The sequence below is a fragment of the Drosophila obscura genome, unplaced genomic scaffold, assembly GCF_018151105.1.
Source record: "Drosophila obscura isolate BZ-5 IFL unplaced genomic scaffold, ASM1815110v1 contig_176, whole genome shotgun sequence".
Classification (NCBI taxonomy): domain Eukaryota; kingdom Metazoa; phylum Arthropoda; class Insecta; order Diptera; family Drosophilidae; genus Drosophila; species Drosophila obscura.
Genome location: NW_024542763.1, coordinates 516562 through 540918, shown reverse-complemented (window position 1 = coordinate 540918; position 24357 = coordinate 516562). Strand labels below are relative to the sequence as shown.

The 24357-nt window shown below is 36.9% G+C and overlaps 1 protein-coding gene across 3 annotated transcripts in view; it reads right to left on the bottom strand.

The window, feature by feature from the left end:
• LOC111075308 (insulin receptor substrate 1) overlaps positions 1-14587 on the bottom strand; it is a 119317-nt gene extending 104730 nt beyond the window's left edge. Inside the window, exons 1-2 of one of the 3 annotated variants that reach the window (XM_022368500.2) lie at positions 14491-14506; positions 4530-4578 (exon numbers count right to left, since the gene is read on the bottom strand). Coding sequence is in view for 1 of the 3 variants with exons in the window: in XM_022368498.2 (XP_022224190.2) it covers positions 14350-14361 (12 nt within the window). In the remaining 2 variants the exon portion in view is untranslated. Of the gene's footprint in view, positions 1-4529; positions 4579-14349; positions 14415-14490 lie in introns of those variants that run through there. The other 2 variants (XM_022368499.2, XM_022368498.2) reach the window with 2 other exon arrangements.
• Between the last annotated feature and the right edge of the window lie 9770 nt (positions 14588-24357).

The window sequence follows — 24357 nt, the reverse complement described above, 5'->3', positions numbered from 1 at the left end:
ACTTCCAATTAAATATACTCCAGACTAAGCGTTAGCATTATACATTGATGGAGGTTTCACGAAAAACTCGTACAAGCATATGCAAGCTGGCACAAAAAAGCGGAAAGCCAACGTTTTTCCGAGCTATGAAGCGATCAGATCTGCAAAAACACGTTGCTATCCTGATATTGTCGAAATAACAGAATGTTCTGCTGAAGTACCTTTGCAAGAATTACTGGATCATACAATTATGAGGATTGTCGAAGGAAACGAAAATGCATTTATTGTAGAAAATTATGAAACGCTTTCTGCAATTTATAAATGGGGATGTGACGGCAGCAGCGGGCATTCAAGCTATCGGCAAAACTATAGCAACCCCGAAAATAAAATTTTCGATGAAAAGTGGTTTGCTATCTGCATTGTACCTCTGCAGGTACAGCGAGGTACTTCAATAATTTGGAAAAATGAGCGCCCTTCTTCGACTCGTTATTGCAGGCCAATAAAAATAATTTTTGAAAAGGAGACTGCAGACTTAATTTGTAAAGAGGTGGAAAATATGAAGACCCAAATATCCAATCTAACGCCAACATCACTTTCTTATTTTCAAGTTGAGCATAATTTGCAAATGAATATAATTGATGGCAAAACCTTTAGCGTTATTGCAGAAACATCAGCACAAACATGCGGAATTTGTAAAGCATCGCCAAAAGACATGAACAATTTAAGACTGATTAAAAAGTTTGTCAACTTTACACGCTTGGATTCGATGCTTTGAGTGCATGATTCATATTGCTTACCGACTTCCTATCAAAAAGTGGCAGGTTCGTGGTTCCGACAAAGAAATTGTCAGCAGACACAAAAGCGAAATTCAAAGTAAATTTAGAGCTGAAATGGCGTTATTAGTAGATATTCCGATGCCTGGTTCCGGGAATACAAATAATGGAAACACCGCTAGACGTTTTTTTGAAAATCCAAAAATGTCAGCTAGAATAACAGGCGTAAGTGAAGACCTTATTCACAGACTTGGAGTTATCCTATGTGCTATGGTTTCTGGGCGTGAAGTAGACCCAAATGCCTTTCGAGTCTATGCTTACAAAACTGCAGACATTTTTGTAAAAGAATATCCGTGGATTTATATGCCTTCTTAGCTTCACAAAATTTTAATGCATGGAGCCGATATAATATCTGCTGTAATTTTACCCATAGGCATGATGTCGGAAGAGGCGCTAGAAGCGAGAAACAAAGACTTTCGAAATATAAGACAATCACACGCGTAAAACTTCAAGTACAAACAATATGCAGGATTTAATGCATGCACTGTTGTATTCATCCGATCCATTAATTAGCTCGTTGTCAGAACGTGAATTGCGTTTTAAAAAAAAACATATTAAATTAGATGTGGAGGTAAAGAATTTACTGCTAAGTCTGGACTCGAAAGCTTCCAGTTCTGAGGAAAGTAGTAGTTCAGACTCAGAATAATGCAAACAATGAGGAGCGTTATTGTTTTTTTTCAATTCAAATATTTTTTTTTTTCTATCAACAAACTATAATTAAAATATATTGAAAATATTTTATTTCATTTTTAATTAAATTTTTTTTTTTTTTAAGTAAAAATAAAATACAATTTTTTTTAAAATGCCTTAAAATATTATTATTACAAGAAAAAAATGTTGCTCTATTATTTTAGAAGGTATGACTTTAAATCCACTAGATTGGCTGTTTTGCCCAGTGTGCATCGGTTTGAAGTTAGTTAAGATGTGTGTCCACATTTCCCTGCCCGCTAATACAATTCTCGGGCCAAATTTTAGACAGATTTTTGGTTAATATATTTGTGTGGGAAGAAATCCTCTGAACACATCCTGAACATTTTTATACCCGTACTCAAAAAAGAGTTAAGGGGTATATTAGATTTGTTGTAAAAGTGGATGTGTGTAACGCAGAGAAAGAAACGTTTCCGACCCCATAAAGTATATATATTCTTGATCAGCATCAATAGCCGAGTCGATATAGCCATGTCTGTCTGTCCGTCCGTCCGTCCATCCGTCTTGTTGAGCGCCTGGATCTCAGAGACTATAAGAGTTAGGGTAACCAAATTTGGTTTCCAGACTCATGTGATATCACAATGCTACAAGTGTATTTCAAAATTTCGCCCCGCCCCCTTCCGTCCACACAAAGGACAGGCACAATTTTAAAGACACGATAAAACTAAAAACGCAGGATCGTAGAAAATGCCCATATCTACCAGATTGCCGAATCTGAATTAGATCGGATCATAATTAAAGCCAGAATGAAGAAATTAATTTTCTGTTGTTTCCCCCGCCCCATCCTGCAAGAAACCAACCACTCATTCTCTTATTCGCTCACTCTCTCTCACCATGCCACGTTCAGTGCGCGAGCAACCCCTAGCGGAGGAAATGTAGAATATAAATGGTACATGTATAATCTACATGTTAGATGTAGAATATACATAGTATATGTAGATGTAGATAACAGATGTAGCAAAAAAATTTAAAACGTAAAAATGTGTCAACAGAAGCGACTCACGTTCCTACTCGTTTTCTTTGCAGTTCATAATAAGTTCATTACACCCAGATGTAAGATACTTAAGTTATATAAAAAAACACCGTTTTTTACAATAACAAAAAACAAAAATTCGTTCCATAGAAAAAAAACAGATGATGCACCGCGATTTTGTCAAGAATTTAAGTGCAGAAACTATTTGGCGGCCATGGTAATTTTTTATCCGTACTCGAAGAGACACATCAATAACAAACTCAGAGAGAGCGGACGCATTTGGAGATCGCTCCATAAAGAAATTGGAAAAAGTTCAGAAGTCGTGTTTGTATAGTGTTATAATTGTGCCAGTGAATGGATGAGCGGTGCTTTGCTTTTAATAAAGCATAGCCCAGTGAAGCAACCCCAGCTAGTTCAGCATAAATTTAGTATAAAATAATAGAAGCGCCAGCCCTTGGTGTTGTTGTGAGTGCTTGACCCTCAGCTGGCGCGGTGACATACCTTTGGCGGACTCAGAGAGAGCATTAGGCTACCAGATCGGAAGAGAGTAGGTAAGCAGTACACACCGAAACAGTACGAGGGGTGTGCAAGTGCAAGCAGTACATCGAGACATAATATCTGTGGATACTCAAAAATATGTGAATTTTTCTGTTTTATACAATTTTTGTATGTTTCTCAAGAAAAAACTAATGTAACTAAGATTTCCTTGTTTTCAAAAGAATCCTTAAATAAAAAAACAGTGGCTTTTGTATTCTTTCTTGTATTTTTACAGAAAAATTCACTCTGAGTTTTTGATCAGCAAATAAAATTGTTATGGTATAGCGTTTGATTCTATGAATATTGAAGAAAATATAATGAACTAGAATAATACTTTTTTCAACATCCTGTGAGTTTTAGAACTAGTTTTCTACGGGAAAACCTGGAATATACTAGATTTCAGAAGTTTTGGGTCTCGGCTTTCATATAAAAACATTGATAACACTAATCGACAAAATCGAACTTTTTTTTTTAAGGGTTTGCAGTATTTTTGAAGTCTGTTAATTTTTTTAAGCGTTTTTCAGAGGTAGCTATACTGTTTTTTCAAAAACCTTAAGTATCTTACATTTCGTTGGAATAAACTTTGCCATTCTGAAAAGTTCTTTGCTTCTGGGGACGCGACTCTACTGTTATACCCGTACTCAGTCAATATATAAATTTTTGATGTTATGATTTATGTAGAATTTTACATATTACATTTTTTTGCTACATCTGTTATCTACATCTACAATGTCGATTACACATCTAAAATGTAGATTCTACATACACGCGCATTGCACAGGGCAGAGTGTGTTCGAGCGAGAAAGAGAATGAGTAGCGGGTCTCTTGCTAGTGGAGGTGGAGGAAGCAACTGAAAAACAGAAGATATTTTTTGCACGGCTTGCACTAGCTTTTGAGATTTGCTTCCCAAATTTCTTTCATTTTCGGCCGGTTTCGCACACCTGGCCATTCATGTCCTTGACTTCAATTGTACAGTATGTCACATATATTTTTTGGGCTTCCATACTTCCACAAAATTAATCTGTAATTATTTCACATACAAAAAATCGACTAGTTTAATGGCTAATGGCTACATCGCCAAACAAAATCCATGCCCTTCAACTTTAATGTAGCTATTTGTGGCTAATCTAATTCGCTATTTGTGATTGCTTAGTTCGGCAAATCAAGATCTGTCACAACAAAAGTGATTCGGTTTCGTTATTCCCTTTCGCTTTGTTTTCGCGATTTTTCTTAGCTTTATACCTTGACTTAATGGCAAAGTGAAATTGTAAATCAATCGAAATCCTTAGTCGGAATAGTACAAGATAGCTTTCAAATATAAAGGAGGAAGAAGGGGAGTCCGCACGGGAGAGAAAAACACGAAGCATCCATATGCGTAGCGGAAGACGAATGCGGAAATGATCGACTAAAGATGACGGAAGCAAGAACGGAATACGGATATTTTATACCTTCCATTTATTTCAAAATTAAATTTATATTAAACGTATTATTCGACTCACTTCTCATCCAAGTAAACACAATGTGCCACAGGGAAGCGTGGCCGGGCCGCTAGTAAAATAAAAAACAATAAGAAACTGTTTCGAAATTTGGTATTACTTGCGTAGAAACTGACAACACAAATTGTTTGCTTTACCAGAATCCACGTCTTTTTTTTCGTTAGTCTTAAAACTAATTTCGTAGCTCGCAGACAACCTAGGCGAGACCTTAAGCGAAACTGAGAAAGTAAATCATGCGATCTCTCAGAGAGCTAGTTTGTTGAATTATTTTAATTACACTTTCATCTTTAAAGCTGGTTGTTAACGATGCAGCGGCTGCATGGCAGCATCTGTACGTGTGACGCATACAATCTCATTTTACAAATACAGTCATGCATGCACATCCCAGTGGACCACAAGACGATAGAAATGATAAAAATCCGTGAGTTGTTACTGAAGCCTCGCTCAATGTCCGCAAGCGGACTCAAAAAAGAGCATTTAGCGGATAAAAAGCATGGGACGTTTAAGTATCGCAAAACTATTGCAAACGGGCTTAAAATTGAGTGAAAACTGTACAAGAAAGTAAAAAAAAACGGAAATATAGCTAGCTACCGGTAAAGTCTCGCTAAATGTGCGCACGCGGACTCAAAAAAGAGAATTGAGCGAACAAGAAACGAGCGGAATATATTTCCCCCTTCATGACCAGTTTGCCCTCATTTTTAAGTCCGTTTGCGATCATTTTGCGATAGTTTAGCCGTCGCTCGCGGATTTTTTCGCTCAATGCTCTTTTTTGAGTCCGCTTGCGGACATTTAGCGTGGATAGCAACAAAAAGGTAACGGAAAAATAGGTAGCTACGGTCGGTGGATCGCAAACGGACTTAAAAAGGAGTACGATGCGCAAGAAACACCGGATGACGTCATCGACCAACAGTTCGTACCGATTTTGTCGCATGCCGAAGTGTTTTTTTGGCACACGACAAACGCCGAAGTATGTTTCGGCACGCGTCGCGTGTTCGGTTTCATCCATTTTTTCGTTTGTTCGTTTCTTTGTGATTGAAAATCTGCAGCAGACGGACGTGTTGACGACATAAAAGTGCAAATTGTGTGAAAAATCATAAAATCGGTAGGTACAAATTTTAATATCTTGTCTAGTTTTGTACTGTGAACAGAATTTAAGATTGGGAGCAAGCTAACAACAGAAAAAACACAATCATTCTTCTTGTATTTATGACTTTAGACAACTACCCATGATATCTGCTGTTCAATAAAATAGTAGTGCTGGGTTAAATTAATTTTAAAAAATGAAAAAGCAAAGCAAATTTTTTTAAATAAGTCACCATCCGTATGCTCAATTTGGTTATTGAATAATTTGATGAAAGAAAGTTTTGGACATAGCGGTACTTTTGATTTTGAGGCGTTGAAGAAATCATTGCTCGGTCCAGAAGAGGAGACTTAAGAGTTAGACTAAAAACTTAAGGCAGGAGGCATAATGGGATTGAAAACTAAGTTGTAGGCACTCTCACTATTGTATTTAACCCAATTAACTAAAAGAAGAATCGATTTTTTATGCGAAAAAATTATTTTTTAGAGGATGGTCGGCGATGGTCGAAGGCAAGACCAGGCCTTTAATATCCTCAAAAAAAAATTTTAAATCGCTCTGTCAGTGATTTGACGGTTCTTAGACGGTTGATTACACATTATTTGAATGCAAGAAGTCCCAGAAAGCTCCGCGTTTGGGTCTGAGAGTACATGGGTGCACGACTTCAGTTTGGAAAAACGCATGTGAATTGGCTTGTGTCACAGTGTCAAAAATACTTTTGACTAAAGATAGTAAAGTTGTATTATATGTTAAGATAAACTCAAAAGATTATGTTTGGCATTCACAGAAATCCGATTACCACCTAAAATCATGAAAAAATTAGCATTGGGCATGCTAGGCTGAGCCCTATGGGGCCCAGCTCTTATAAGCTATTACTTTCTAGCCTGGCGTTTGAGTATAGTATGGTTTTGAGCGAAACTGGGTATGTAGGTATACTTTAGAATACATTAAATTCATATTACAGTTGAAAAATTCATGTTAACAGGATCTTTTAACAGGATAATGACTTAAAATGCCCAGAAAAGCTCGCTAGGAATTTATTTTTTCCATGGCCAACTGTCCAACTGGATATAAATCTCATCGAAATCTTATGCTGGAATACCAAATACATTTTTGCAACTGCAAATCCGTGAACCAGAGCCAAGTTTTAGCAAGTGTTTCATGGATTATTGGCTCAAATCCTATTGAAGCGTTGGCAAGAGATTAATGACATAGCCGGCCGGTGCAAGGTCGCAATGAAAACCAAATTATTAAAAAACTAAATATTAAAGCTCAAGAAACATGAAGAACATGAAATATATGTTTTTATTTGAGTTTCGTTGTTTTTTTTTAATTTTCTAAAAAAACACTACTATTTCATTGAACAGCATATTTTATGGGTATTCGGCTTATGTCATGTAAAACAAGAAGATGGAACTGAAATGTATGGATATCTATGGATCTAATGCTAACAGTCCAGTCTATTTAAAAAGGTGTCATTTGTTCAATTTGGATAACTGAAAGTGTCTCAAAAAGAGTTTTGAAAGTGATGAGGTGCGGCACTACTATTTCATTGAACACAACTGTATGTCCACACATTTTGTTTTCCAGCCATCTTTCTGGAATTTTCTGCGAATTTACGCTGGAATTGACTGTGCGCTTCATTTTTCTACACAAAGGGGAGTATAATTACTAGAAATGCCATTTAGACGTAAAAGCAGGAAATATATATGCGAATCGAAGCATATAAATAAATGTACAGATAGTATTAATACTAGTGAAGAACAGGCAGCTGATTTTAGTATTCCCACACCTTGTAGAGATTTTCCTAATTTGTCCGATGTTTTAGTTAAGAGTGCCGAACCAACTTGTTTTAGTACGCGCTTAGGGCAGTGGATGTCCGAAAAAAATATTAGCAAAAGACCAGGTAATGATTTGCTTCAGCTTTTGTCCGAAAAAATTCCAGGGTTGCCACGAGATGTTCGAGCATTGAAATGCACGCCTCGGGGGGTTATTAAAAGGGATGTGGCTCCGGGAAGCTATGTGCACTACGGTGTAAAAGATGCGCTAACTGATTTTCTCAGTAATTTTGCATTTCAAGCAGATAACCTAAGCCTCAATATCAATGTGGATGGACTTCCATTATTTAAAAGTTCACTTTAACAAGCCTGGCCTATTTTAATTAATGTAAATGGCACTAAGCCAATTCTTGTAGCTGGGATATATGTTGGCAATTCCAAGCCCAGCAATCCCAATATTTATTTAGAAGAATTCGTGTGCGAGGTATTAGAATTGATTGAGGATGGGATCCATTTTAAAGGTAGAAAACTTCACATTAGAATTAGATCCATTGTTTGCGATGCACCAGCGCGATATTATATTTTAGGTGTTAAGCATCACTCTGGATTTTATTCCTGCAACAAATGCACTCAAAGGGGAGAAAGTTTTCAAAGGCGAATAGTTTTCAAAATTTCTGAGAACCTCTCTCGAACAGATTTTAGCTTTAGAAATCGTTTACAGCCAGAGCATCACAACTTACAGGAGAAATTAGTTTTAGAAAACTTGCCAATTGATATGGTCAATCAGTTTCCCTTCGATTATATGCATGTAGTTTGCCTTGGTATTGTGAAAACCCTACTAGTGGCTTCAGTGAGAGTTAAAGGTCATCAATTTTCTTTGGATCGGCATAAAATCAGCTCAATTAGTTCCAAATTGATTTCTTTTCGTAAATTTATACCTAGGGAATTTAATAGAAAGCCGAGATCTCTTGATGATCTTGAAAGATTCAAGGCGACAGAATTCCGAACATTTTTGCTGTATACTGGACCCATTGTGTTGAAACAAACTCTAGACACGACTTCTATACGACTTCTTCTTCACAAAGAATATTGTGTAACTAAAAATGCACTTGCTTGCAGTTTACTTAATGATTTTGTAAAACAAATTCCCTCCTTATATATATTTTCCATGCTTACATTCAATTTTCATTGCCTAACGCATTTAAGCGCATTAGCGCTGCTGGGTCTCTGGAATATTTTCGATAAATTTACGAAAAGAAATCAATTTGGAGCGAGAAAGCCTTTGATAAATGGATTAGGAGCACTTGGCGCTCGATTGTGTCGGACGAGGTCGCACGTCAGTGCTCTTGGCGTGGAACAGATGCCAAAAAGTGCATAAGGGGCTTGCGTGTGACCCTAGCAATCCGTAGTAAGTTTTGTTTTAATATTTATATTACAACATACTAAGAAAGGTTTGCACTTGAGGATGCCGATTTTGATAGGGTGACTCAAAATTCTTTCAATACGCACAGGATCGAGTTTCAAAGACTCAAAAGCTAATGAAAATTTAGATTAAAGTTTTTCTTTTTAGGTGTTAAGTTTTTTTCATATTGAAATATCCCCAGAACCGAGTGTTTAATTTTTACTTTTAAGTTTTTTCATATTGAAATATTAATATCAATATTAAATATTTTCAATTTCTTTTTGTTCAATATATATCATCACATATATCAAATATATGCGTATTGAAATACGCTCATATATTTTTATTTTCTTTATGTTCAATATAAAATATCATCACATATATCAAATATTTGCAAATAAACACCAAGAACTGAAAAAAACAAAAACATTTTTATTATCGGAACAAAATGGAATGAAACGTTTTAAGCTATCGCAGAAGGTATAATTTGCGGACTTTTTATATCTTTTACGATCCAGTTCTAATATGAAAAACGAGTCAAAAATAATATTATTTTTAATTTACTTTTAATATTACTAGTGGGCTACTTTTCATATTACTTTCGGCTCGATAATGATATTAAAAACGTATTGTAAATGATAAAGCATAAAAGGCTCGCAAAAGATATTATAAAAGGTCCGCAAACGATACCTTCTGCGAGCTACCGAAAACGAAACTTTCACTGCCACAAAGTGAGCGACTAGTGATTCATTTTATTATCGTTTTTGGATCTTAATTCGATAGTTTTACCCGCTTGAGTTTCGCGTAACTCACGTTTGCGATATCGTTTACGAAGTTTTGGTCCACTGGGATGCTCCAGAGAATATCAAAATTATTTAGATGTTTTCGCTCAGACATGACGTTTTAGCTATTTCTCTCTCTTCTGACCTCTGTCTGACCAATGCTGCTTGCAAAATGCAATTTATGCGATTAAATCTCATGTCACCTTTTTGACATATTAACACGTAAAGAATCATGAATATATATTTGCACACATATTTGCATACATATGTATGTATGTATGAATTTGAGTCCGAAACAAAATTGAAATTGATTCAAAGCGTATCAAATGCCATAAAAGTTGTCGTATCAAATGATCACCAGTTTTTTTAAATTTTAATGTTGTCAAGAACAATTGTTCAAATCCAAAGCCAGATTCATACATTGTACATACACATGTAGTTAGTTACAATAAATTAAAACGTTTTTAGAATAGATATTTTCTGGAATATATTTTTAACGAGAAGGATCGTGTGAGTCGCTTCTGGGGACGCGACTTTACTTATCTCCGTACTCAGTCAGTATATATATTTTTAAACTTAGGATTTTTTAGAATTTTAGAATTGAAAAAAAAATTTTACATTTTACATTTTTTTGCTACATTTGTTATCTACATCTACAATGTATATTATACGTATAACATGTAGATTACAGATGTACCATTTATATTCTACATCTCCTTCGCTAGGGGTTGCTCGCGCACTGAACGCGGCAGAGTGAGAGAGAGTGAGCGAGAAAGAGAATGAGTAGCGTTTCTCTGGCTGGGGCTGGGGAGGCGGGCGAACCAACAGAAAATTAATTTCTTCATTCTGGCTATAATTATGATCCGATCTGATTCAGATTCGGCAATAGATATGGTCATTTTCTACGATACTGCGTTTTTAGTTATAGCGTATCTTTAAAATTGTGCGTGCCACAAATTTTCGTCCTTTGTGGGGGCGGGGCGAAATTTTGAAATACACGGACAGACAGACATGGCTCTATCGACTGGGCTATTGATGCTAATCAAGAATATACAGTGATGGAAAATATAATAGAAACGACAATTTTTTTTCGCATTTTTCAAAATTTTCTTCAGTCAAAATTTTTATTTTTTAAGTTAAATAATTTTGATTGATAGTCTATACAGTTATGTATCAAAACATAACAAAATAATAATTTTTAAAAAATTAGTGTAGCAAAAAGCATTAAGCATTAAGATCTCCTAAATGTGGTCTATAGGATTAAGGTCTGATATTCCATCAGGCCAATCCATCAGGGAAACTTCTTTGTCCAGGAACCATTTCTTGGTCAGCATTTAGGAGTGATTCGGGTCATTATTCTGATCGAACTACCACTTTAATGGTATTTCCTACTTATAATTATACTGTAGAGTATAGACGGAGGCACACATTTTTTTCTATATCCAAATTATTGGACCAATAACACTACTCGACAAAATCGAACTTTTTTTTTCCTCAAGGGTCCAAACCGACTTTTTCTGATAGATATGGGGATTTACAATTTTTTTTAAGAATTATGGTTTTTTTTCTATGGCAGAACTTTTTTTTGAAGAATTTTTTAAGTCTGGTATTTTTTGTTTAAGCTTTTTTCAAAGGTAGCGCTTGTTTTTTTCACATAGCTCTAGTATCTTACGTCTGGTTGTAAAGAACTTTGCTATTTTCAGAAGATAATTAAAACAGCTAGAAGTTAAGCCCAAACAATTTGTGATTACAGCTTACCGTCTGGGAAATATAAAGCATTGAAATGCAAAAATGATTATTTTTGGGCGGTATTTTTTACGAAATTTTGACTTTAAAAACTCAGGAAAAGTCGAAAAAAAATTATATCCTGTGTCCTCTATTTTTTTGTGTATAGGTGCATTAATTTGGCGTCGTTCCAGGTATCGCTCATTAAAATCTATGGAGAGACTTTGGAGCTAAAATTCGTTAGCCAAACCTAAAAAATGAAAAAAATGAACAAAAAATACCTTTTTAATGGTTGCCAATTGGGAACAAAGCAAACGAAAAAGAGTTGTACATTTGGTACCTGATCGCGTTTGGAGCCCAATTCCCATTGGGAATTGGGATCGCAACCTTCGAAAAGGTATTTTTTGTTCATTTTTTCCATATTTTAGGTTTGGTTAACGAACCGCCCAAAAATCATCATTTTTGCATTTCAATGCTTTATATTTCCCAGACGGTAAGCTGTAATCACAAAGTGTTTGGGCTTAACTTCTAGCTGTTTTAATTATCTTCTGAAAATAGCAAAGTTCTTTACAACCCAGGTGTTTTAATTATCTTCTCAAAATAGCAAAGTTCTTTACAACCAGACGTAAGATACTAGAGCTATGTGAAAAAAACAAGCGCTACCTCTGAAAAAAGTTAAAAAAAAAAATACCAGTTTTCAAAAATTCTTCAAAAAAAAGTTCTGCCATAGAAAAAAAAAAAAATATTATCAAACCATTTCTAAGCCCCAAATCTTTAAGAAAAAGTTCGTTTTGTTCCTTGAGGAAAAATCGTGTTGACTAGTGTAATCGAATGGATAAAGCATCCCCACAACATTATGTGCCCACCACCATGCATACCCGCTTTAACAGAATACCTGGGTCGTGAGAAGTAGTATTAAAATGCCTTATATGAAGTTCCCCAACAAATATACGCCCATTTACCTTAGTTTCATATGACTTTAACACATTTTTCTAACTTGGACGACATAAATGCACCTTCGCGAAATTTACTCGGTTTCTAAACTTTTTTTTGGAAAGTAGTGTTATATTATTTGAGCTATATGACCTTTTAAATTGACATCAATCAACCTATTCCTTATAGTGCGACTACTAACACGTGCTTTAATATCATTTTACAGATCTATCGACGAGAGAAAGGGATTTTTCTTGGATTTTCGAACAATGCGCAACATGTCTCGCTTTTTTTTGTAGTAAATCGAAGTAAACACTTTTTTAAATCCATTTTAGATATGTGTGACTATCTGACCTTGTGTGGCCTTCCGTTTTTAGATTTAGGATATGTTTTCTTTTAATATCCCTACAATATACTCCACGACCCATTCTGAACCGAATAATAACAACAACAAAAACGGAATCCTTAGGCGATAATATATTACCTATATAATTCGATTTTAACCGTTTTATTACAATATAAAAACAAAATTTGAATGCGTTTCTATTATTTTTTCCAAGACAAAAACGTGATCTTCCTACAAATTAGTGTACCTAGCTCATCATTTTTACGAAAGGATCACAAAAGAGAATCCAAAGTAAACACCCATTATCCTGAAACCAAGCAGTTGTTTTTGTTCAAACAATTTGCTCCTAAAATAAAATATTTGGTTTTAAATTCGAATGCGCATGCCGTTTCTATTATTTTTTCCATGACTGTATATACTTTATGGGGTCGGAAACGTTTCCTTCTCTGCGTTACACACATTCACTTTTACCACAAATCTAATATACCCCTTAACTCTTTTTTGAGTACGGGTATAAAAACTAAACCATAAACGAGAAGGAACGTGCGAGTCGCTTCTGGGGACGCGACTCTACTTATACCCGTACTCAGTCAGTATATACATTTTTAAGCATATGATTTTTTAGAATTTTAGAATTTAAAAAAAATTTACATTTTACATCTTTTGCTACATCTGTTATCTACGTCTACATATATTATGTATATTCTACATCTAACATGTAGATTGTACATGTACCATTTAGATTCTACATCTCCTCCGCTAGGGGTTGCTCGCGCACTGAACGCGGCGAGTGTGCGAGCGAGAAGGAAAATGAGTAGCTTGTTCGTGGGCAGGAGGGTGTAGGGGAAGAACTGAAAAAGAATTTCTTCATTCTGGCTATAATTATGATCCGATCTTATTCAGATTCGGCAATCTGGTAGATATGGGCATTCTCTACGATATAACGTTTTTAGTTTTAGCGTATCTTTAAAATTGTGGCTGCCACAGATTTTCGTTCTTTGTGGAGGCGGGGCGAAATTTTGAAATACACTTGTAGCAGTGTGATATCACATGAGCCTGGAAACAAAGTTCCTCTAGCTTTTTTAGTCTCCGAGATCCAGGCGTCAAACAAGACGGACAGACAGATATGGCTCTATCGACTCGGCTATTGATGCTGATCAAGAATATATATACTTTATGGGGTCGGAAACGATTTCTTCTCTGCGTTACACACATCCACTTTTTCCACAAATCTAATATACCCCTTAACTCTTTTTTGAGTACGGGTATAAAAATACATAATGCGTTAAAAATTGTAAATCCTGAAATCTATCAGAAAAAGTAATTTTGGGCCACAGCGTAAATATCGTGTTGACTAGTGTAATCAGAAAAGTTTGCTATGAACAGTTTTTGTTTAGTTTTATGTTATGGTGTTATTCGGAACTATTTATAGGGTTAACAGTGACATTTGAACAGTTTGGAAATGTGTGTGTAAAATGTGTATTCACGTTTTAATAAAACATGCGCATATTAAAATCAGATGGTCACATGTGATTTTGGGCGCAACTGAATGGTTTATTATCGTAACATATCCTTCAAAAAAATTCTAAACAATTTAATCAGCATTTAATGGTTTTACATACATACATATATAAAAACATTTTTATACTTTTGCACAGGTATTGAACACTTCGGGAATGTTTTTTAATTAAAAACTTTCTGCAGTTAACAAGAATATTGCTTTTCTATTACAATATAGTTAATTTATGTATACAGAAAGGAGCATAATACATAACTTACGAAGTGGCACATTAATGTATAATAATTTCACATGCACACATACATACATTACATAGATAAATATGAAAGTATATTATGGCATGAAAACTGTTACATATACATACATACATTATTGCATTTAATTACATGAATTATATTTACTTTTTTTAAATTTCATTACAGATCTGCATTGTAATTGACAACAAACAAACTAAAGTTTTTATTTTCAAGAAGATATTTAGTAGTGATGACACCAAAACATATCAAAGATATAGGTAGAGATTCATCGATTTCTTCGATGTTTTTATAAAATTTTCCTCAAAGATATCTTTGTGAAACGGTGGGGAATTTAGGCAGATGTGAAACAGCGGAACACACACTGGCAATATCCACTAAATACAGCTGATGCACACAATTTGGTGCGGCGGAAAACTTTTGCATCTCTCTCACAAAAATCAATATTTTTCCTAGCCCACTTTCATAATAATATGTGAATCTTCTTCGAATCCTATTTCTTATCAAAGGCGACTCTTTTTCGAATAATGTTTCTAATCAAATGAGACCCAAAATAGAAGAATATTCAATTGTAAATATTATTGGCGTATAATAATAGTAATGAAATTATATATAGTATATACAAATTATTCTACGCATTTTCGCGTGGCACTGAGTTCATTTCCTTATCCGTACAATTGTATTTTATGTGGAAAATATCTAAGAGAAGAAATATATTTATTTAAGCTTTCAATAATATAAATATTTGCTTACTTTTTATAATTGTGACAAGAAAACACTATTCGGCGTCTGACTTAATGATGGTCCCATTCCAGGTATAAAAAAAGGCAATTCGTCTGAAAAATTTTTCGAACGGCTTCTCTAATAAATTGAGTGGGTCTTGACTTATACAGGGGTGCCACAGAAATCACTTCCGCTGGAAAATCACCTCAATTACATTCCGCCGTGCCACACACCGAATTTTCAGCGGAATCAAAATCGCTCACAATTTATCCAGGATTTGATTAAATATACCCATAAAACACACCTAAAACGATTTGAATCTTACTTTCCCATAAAGGTTGTTTAATTGGTGATTAACCCTCATCCAAATAATTTAACATTATTCATGTTAAGTTAATAAAATAAGCATTTTAGTAAATCACTATCCAATCCGCTGACTGAGTTTTCACTTAACGATTCCGCGCTCTATCCGCTGCAGACCGAGGTGGCCTCCTAGGGCGTTTCGGACTTTCGAAGTTAATACAGTAATGCCACCTTTTTAAAGCCGAATTCGGAGCAAGATATTTAATATGAACTATATATTAAAAGCATTCTGTTTTTATTTAATTAAGCATTAAACAAAAAAAGCTGATTACAGTAAAACTTCCTTTACGTCAAACATGTGCACACTTTTTGTGCGAATTGTGAAAACATTTGTAGTCATTTGTAGTTCTACCAGGTGACATAGCTTCAAAATGGCAGAACAGAACTAACAAACCATTTCTACACATTATTGCCATTGCATTTATGTCAAAAACACCTGTTTGGCTAAGCGCAGACCCATGGCAGCACAAATAGAAGCATAGTGATCATAATACCAAAAACTGGTAATTGTAATGAACTAAATTAGCAGTAGTTTGTGAATTGTGAAAACATTTGTAGTCATTTGTAGTTCTACCAGGTGGCATCGCTTCAAAATGCCAAAACAGAACTAATAGCCTTTTTACACTGGGCGCGTCTGCTATCGATATCGGAATAGACGCAATGAAGCAGAAAAGGCGTTTACATTGGCAGACGTGCGTCTTGAATTTTGATTTGGGTGCTTGATGACAAGGAAAGTAAACAAATTTTGAGAAATCAACAGAATTATGCAAGACGACAAGAAAATGGATGAAAGAGAATTGATTCTTATATTTATTTATTATTTTCAGACATTTCTTTGTAGAGCTTGTGGGAGTTCTTTTTAAAATTATGAAAACCATCAAGGTTCGTCTCCAGCAGTGTCATAATGGCATCAGGGGATCACAAAAATGTCGTATGATAATAATACAATCAGTTTCAAGTATTTTATTTCATGATTTTATGTATATTTTCACCTTTTTGCACAACCATTCATTTTAGCGCCAAAATTTGATTTTTAACTACAAGTTTTTGTTGTTCTTAGAGGTGATAGTTGCGCTGATAGGCAGAAAAGTGCAAAAATGTGCAGTTAAGCGCAAAAGCAATCGAATATATCGAATAGACGCACATGAATCAGAGACCGACGCAACTTTTTACCACCACTAGGGCCCTATGCTTAACCTATGTAAAAAAAACTGCGTCTTCGCCAAGACGCAAAGAAGCATGACGCAGTCCCAATGTAAACAGCCTATAACAAACCATTTCTACACATTATTGCCATTGCATTTATGTCAAAAACTCCTGCTTGGCTAAGCGCAGACCCATGGCAGCACAAATAGAAGCATAGCGATCATAATACCAAAAACTGGTATTTGTAATGAACTAAATTAGCAGTAGTTTGAGAAGAAAATCACAAAAACCACATACGTATCGTCTGAACGTGAAAACGAGTCCCATGCGCATCTGAGAAGCCTGCGCTGCAAGGTTTGTATTCTAATATGTTGCCTCCTAAGTTCTTCGATGGCCAACAGTCTCGGTAAAAGCATTTTAGTTAAGTTTACCGTAAAATTCAGATGTGTGTTTTTGTTGAACAGCTGATTGCTGCCATGCATGGAGAGTTGCCAGACAGCTACTAGAGTTGCCGAGTACATTGTTTTGTTTTACTCGCACGATATGGGATGTTTTTTTTTGCTTTGAAATTATAAAAGTACAGCTTTGAAAAAGCAATTATTTTATTTCATAAAAGAAAAAAGAAAATCCAATAGTTTTGATATGATGAAATCAATAAAACTGCAAAATTAGCCCTATTCGAATTGAATCTTGAAAGGTGTCAACCCTAGCCTTAGTTCGAATTTGGTTTGTGACAATGCTAAGAAAAATGAACTCGCTCGGAATTCTGTGGCACGTCGGAAATTTTGAAGCAGAAATCCTCTGCGCGGTTTCTCATATCACTAGTGATTTCTGTGGCACCCCTGATAGGCTGTTTACATTGGCGCTGCGTCATGCTTCTTTGCTTCTTGCCGGAGACGCAGTTTTTTTTACATAGGTTAAGCATAGGGCCCTAGTGGTGGCAAACAGTTGCGTCGGTCTTTGATTCATTAGACGCACATGAATATATATATATCGATATATTCGATTGCTTTTGCGCCTAACAGCACATTTTTGCACTTTTCTGCCTATCAGCGCAACTATCACCACCAATAACTCCTGACTGGCTCGCGCGTGTGAGTGAATTGCCCGGCTACCGAGGGTTACCTTATGCAATCGCCTACCAACAAATGTCCCAGGTAAGGTGATCGGTGTGCACCGGTACCGTGGGAAAGGAATTTTGTTGACACTTCGTGAATAAACTCTAAGGAATATTTATTTATCTAATATTTTTTTTAGGTAATCATTGCGTAAGCCCCCTTGTGCCAGTCTCCTGTTGTTTAGGGTGTGCTGAGTTTTCGTTTTTGTTGGGTGTTGAACGCGTCATTTGAGAGCGTTTGGTTACTTAGGTTTTGCTGTGGTGGGGGTTGATTATATAATCTTGGTCAGCGCCTTTCCGTCGATTGGCCGCGCGTGTTCTGAGTTTTTGGTTTTTCTTTCTTTCTGTGGAAGTAGCGTTGCTTGTATCGACTGCTTGTGACGAACCATGGGGTCCATGGTTCTTTAAACGGTTTATTTCTTTTTTATATAGGACTTCGTATATTTTTGGCACCTTAAGACATTTTTTGATACTCTTATTAGGAGTGTTTTTTTTATTATTAATTTTTCGGCCTCCGACCATGTTGTTACATTGAGTATTTGGCTGCCTTGGCAGTTAAACTTTTCAAATCGGATATTTCTTTGCGGGATAGCGCATCCGCTACATAGTTTTCTTTCCCTGCTATGTACTCCACCACAAAATCATATTCTTCTAATCGCATTCGTGTTAATTTGGACGGGGGTTTTTCATTGAAAATAAGTATGTTAATAGACGATGATCGGTTTTTACCAAAAATTTGGTACCGTGAATGGCTATTAATACTTTTTATACCCGTACTCAAAAAAGAGTTAAGGGGTTTATTGTATTTGTGGTAAAAGTGGATGTGTGCAACGCAGAGAAGGAAACGTTTCCGACCCCATAAAGTATATATATTCTTGATCAGCATCAATAGCCGAGTCGATATAGCTATATCCGTCTGTCCGTCCGAGACTCAGAGACTATAAGAGCTAGAGAAACCAAATTTGGTTTCCAGACTCATGTGATATCACACTGCTAAAAGTGTATTTCAAAATTTCGCCCCGCCCACTTCCGCCCCCACAAAGGACGAAAATCTGTGTCAGGTACAATTTTAAAGATACGATCAAACTAAAAACGCAGTATCGTAGAGATTGATCAAATTTACCAGATTGCCGAATCTGAATTAGATCGAATCATAAATATAGCCAGAATGAAGAAATTAATTTTCAGTTGCTTCCCCCGTCTACTTCAGCCAGAGATCTATTCATTCTCTTTCTCGCTCGCACACTCTGCTGCGTTCAGTGCGCCAGCAACCCCCAGCGGAGGAGATGTAAAATCTAAATGGTACATGTACAATCTACATGTTAGATGTAGAATAGACATTGTATATGTAGATGTAGATAGCAGATGTAGCAAAAAAATAGCAATGCCCTTTTGGGCATTGACAGCGATTGCCGCTGGGGCCGCATCATATTGCAATTTGTCTTTAGAGTGGTGCTTAAATTGATTGGCCAAACACACTTCATGAATACACTACACCTCCCCTTTTTGTAAGAATAACGTAATATATATAGAGTTATTCTAAGGTGTATATGATGTATTATTTGTGTGTTCCTTATAATGCATTTATGCGATTTTGTTAACTTATAATAGTTTTAAAGTGTACATACGTGTATTTTGTTTTAAGTGTACATTGCTTCTGTATAAAGTATATATATAAAAGTTTTAGAGTGTGCGTGTACGTTGTATTAAGTGTACATTTTTATACCCGTACTAAAAAAAAGTTAAGAGGTATATTGTATTTGTGGTAAAAGTGGATGTGTGCAACGCAGAGAAGGAAACGTTTCCGAACCCATAAAGTATATATATTCTTGGTCAGCATCAAAAGCCGACTCGATATACCCATGTCCGTCTGTCCGTCTTGATGAGCGTCTAGATCTCAAAGACTATAAGAGCTAGAGCAACCAAATCTTGTTTCCAGACTCATGTGATATCACACTGCTACAAGTGTATTTCAAAATTTAGCCCCGCCCCCCTACGATCCCATGAAAGACGAAAACCTGTGGCAGGCACAATTTTAAAGATACGATAAAACTGAAAACGCAGTATCGTAGAGAATGACCTACATATCTACCAGACTGCAGAATCTGAATCAGATCGGATCATAATTATAGCCAGAATGAAGAAATTAATTTTCAGTTGCTTCCCCCGCCACCACAGCCAGAGACACGCTACTCATTCTCTTTCTCGCTCGCACACTCTGCCGCGTTCAGTGCGCGAGCAACCCATAGCGGAGGAGATGTAGAATCTAAATGGTTCATGTGTAATCTACATTTTAGATGTAGAATATACCTTGTAGATGTAGATGTAGATAGCAGATGTAGCAAAAAAAGTGTAAAATGTTTTTTTGAATTCTAAAATTCTAATAAATCATATGCTTAAAAATGTATATACTGACTGAGTACGGGTATAAGTAGAGTCGCGTCTCGAGAAGCGACTCACATGTTCCTTCTCGTTATACCCGTACTCAAAATAGTGTTAAAGGGTAAAAGTGGATTGTTGTCTAGTTGTCCGAAATGGTGTCCAATTGAACTCGCCGCTCCTCTGCTCTGTTGCCGGCCTTGCGTATCTGGGCGTGTGTGGCGAGGGTGCAAGAGTGGTCGGGATGGTCCGCTCTGGAATACTCTCGAACTCCGTGGCCAGCAGTGTTAGCTGTGACAGGTCTGGTAGGGCATGGTTGTAAGTCCTGTTTAGTTCTTTAACCGCGTAGTAGCCAGCGTGGTGCATGAGTAGCCGCATCTCGATGAGGACATCTTTGAACAATTCCCCCACCGCTTGCTTGCGGGCTCGGATCTGGTCTTCCGATTGTCAAAATAGCGTGCGTGTCGGATGGTCCAGGAGTAGTGGGCAGTGGTGGCTCTAGTGGGCAGTGGTGACTTTCCTAGTGGCCCGGCGACTAGTGCGGAAAATTTCTTTCTGTGCTCATCGACCGTTCCTTCGTTGCCGAATCCGAATTCTTTGGCGAGGACTTCTAGTTCGTCCCGACGGAGTTTGTGGATCCAGCCGGTGCTGGCCCCTGGATTGCAAAAGTGTTCCGCAGGGTATGCCTCCTCTGGTTCTTCCTCGTCGTGATATTCCATGGTGGTTTTCTGTTGATTTTGGCACTGAGTCACTGTCATTTGTTATTGATGAGCTGTTATTGGTGAGTTTGGCTTGTGTGGGCAGTGAGTCGTTATTCCACGAAGTCCCTGATTTCGGTTTTCTTGAAATTTTCCTACAAAAATCCTTTAAAGTCCCTGTTTGGGCACCACTTGTAAGAACCTATCTCAGGCTGGGATATGCATCAGTCTGTCCAGAGTCCTGAATTACTAGATAATTTATAATTCACGAGGACTTTATTGGAAAAACGGGGACTTTGCCAGCACCTGAAATAAAATGATTAGCGAAATCACAACACTTTTGGTTCCTTGACTTTTAATGGGTATCTTTATTTTCCATATTATTATGCTACCGTGTTATGTTATGTATTAGGTTATTTTTATTTGTTCTATGACGCGTATGGTTGACCGACTGCCTGACTTGCGTGTTTGTTATTTGCCTGACTGCTATGGCTGATGGACTGCCTCGTCTCAAAGGCAGGGCCTTTTACGGATCGGCCAGCCATCGATTTTTCCACCAATGTCTTACAGATGTCGTATTTCTACTTCGGAATGTTGGAAGGATTCTAATAGGCCGTTTATACTGGGGCTGCGTCATGCTTCTTTGCGTCTTGCCGGAGACGCAGTTTTTTTTACATAGGTTAAGCATAGGGCCCTAGTGGTGGCAAACAGTTGCGTCGGTCTTTGATTCATGTGCGTCTATTCGATATATTCGATTGCTTTTGCGCCTAACAGCACATTTTTGCACTTTTCTGCCTATCAGCGCAACTATCACCACCAATAACTCCTGACTGGCTCGCGCGTGTGAGTGAATTGCCCGACTACCGAGGGTTACCTTATGCAAACGCCTACCAACAAATGTCCCAGGTAAGGTGATCGGTGTGCACCGGTACCGTGGGAAAGGAATTTTGTTGACACTTCGTGAATAAACTCTAAGGAATATTTATTTATCTAATATTTTTTTTAGGTAGTCATTGCGTAAGCCCCCTTGTGCCAGTCTCCTGTTGTTTAGGGTGTGCTGAGTTTTCGTTTTTGTTGGGTGTTGAACGCGTCATTTGAGAGCGTTTGGTTACTTAGGTTTTGCTGTGGTGGGGGTTGATTATATAATCTTGGTCAGCGCCTTTCCGTCGATTGGCCGCGCGTGTTCTGAGTTTTTGGTTTTTCTTTCTTTCTGTGGAAGTAGCGTTGCTTGTATCGACTGCTTGTGACGAACCATGGGGTCCATGGTTCTTTAAACGGTTTATTTCTTTTTTATATAGGACTTCGTATATTTTTGGCACCTTAAGACATTTTTTGATACTCTTATTAGGAGTGTTTTTTTTATTATTAATTTTTCGGCCTCCGACCATGTTGTTACATTGAGTATTTGGCTGCCTTGGCAGTTAAACTTTTCAAATCGGATATTTCTTTGCGGGATAGCGCATCCGCTACATAGTTTTCTTTCCCTGCTATGTACTCCACCACAAAATCATATTCTTCTAATCGCATTCGTGTTAATTTGGACGGGGGTTTTTCATTGAAAATAAGTATGTTAATAGACGATGATCGGTTTTTACCAAAAATTTGGTACCGTGAATGGCTATTAATACTTTTTATACCCGTACTCAAAAAAGAGTTAAGGGGTTTATTGTATTTGTGGTAAAAGTGGATGTGTGCAACGCAGAGAAGGAAACGTTTCCGACCCCATAAAGTATATATATTCTTGATCAGCATCAATAGCCGAGTCGATATAGCTATATCCGTCTGTCCGTCCGAGACTCAGAGACTATAAGAGCTAGAGAAACCAAATTTGGTTTCCAGACTCATGTGATATCACACTGCTAAAAGTGTATTTCAAAATTTCGCCCCGCCCACTTCCGCCCCCACAAAGGACGAAAATCTGTGTCAGGTACAATTTTAAAGATACGATCAAACTAAAAACGCAGTATCGTAGAGATTGATCATATTTACCAGATTGCCGAATCTGAATCAGATCGAATCAAAAATATAGCCAGAATGAAGAAATTAATTTTCAGTTGCTTCCCCCGTCTACTTCAGCCAGAGATCTACTCATTCTCTTTCTCGCTCGCACACTCTGCTGCGTTCAGTGCGCCAGCAACCCCCAGCGGAGGAGATGTAGAATCTAAATGGTACATGTACAATCTACATGTAGTCCAACTCTAACAGTCCTGGGCTTGAGTGCCCTGCTCAACGGAACGGGCTGGCACGAACTGGCACATTTCGTTAAGGAAATGTTGCTTTACAGAGAGAATGTATTGAGAGAGCGGCTTTAGAGTAGAAAATATCTTAAATAAAATTAAGTAACAATAATAACGGCATCCCAGCCACGCCAACAGAATAGTTCGAAAATTTAATTTAATTATTTATATTTATCCTTAATACAAATTAAAAAACGAGAAGGAACGTGTGAGTCGTTTCTGGGGACACGACTCTACTTATACCCGTACTCAGTCAGTATATACATTATTGAGCTTATAATTTTTTAGAATTTTAGAAAAAAAAAAAATTTTACATTTTACATTTTTTTGCTACATCTGCTATCTACATCTACATATACAATGTCTATTCTACATCTAACATGTAGATTGTACATGTTCCATTCATATTCTACATCTCCTCCGCTAGGGGTTGCTCGCGCACTGAACGCGGCAGAGTGTGCGAGCGAGAAGGAAAATGAGTTGCGTTGTCGTTTGCTGGAGGGGGCAGGGGAAGCAACTGAAAATTAATTTCTTCATTCTGACTATAATTATGATCCGATCTGATTCAGATTCTGCAGTCTGGTAGATATGTAGGTCATTCTCTACGATACTGCGTTTTCAGTTTTATCGTATCTTTAAAATTGTGCCTGCCACAGGTTTTCGTCTTTCATGGGATCGTAGGGGGGCGGGGCTAAATTTTGAAATACACTTGTAGCAGTGTGATATCACATGAGTCTGGAAACAAGATTTGGTTGCTCTAGCTCTTATAGTCTCTGAGATCTAGACGCTCATCAAGACGGACAGACGGACATGGGTATATCGAGTCGGCTTTTGATGCTGACCAAGAATATATATACTTTATGGGTTCGGAAACGTTTCCTTCTCTGCGTTGCACACATCCACTTTTACCACAAATACAATATACCTCTTAACTTTTTTTTAGTACGGGTATAAAAATGTACACTTAATACAACGTACACGCACACTCTAAAACTTTTATATATATACTTTATACAGAAGCAATGTACACTTAAAACAAAATACACGTATGTACACTTTAAAACTATTATAAGTTAACAAAATCGCATAAATGCATTATAAGGAACACACAAATAATACATCATATACACCTTAGAATAACTCTATATATATTACGTTATTCTTACAAAAAGGGGAGGTGTAGTGTATTCATGAAGTGTGTTTGGCCAATCAATTTAAGCACCACTCTAAAGACAAATTGCAATATGATGCGGCCCCAGCGGCAATCGCTGTCAATGCCCAAAAGGGATGCGTCTGCTCCCAGACAGAGAACCTTGCGTAAGGGGCATTGGGCAGCTACCGCCACCGTCCG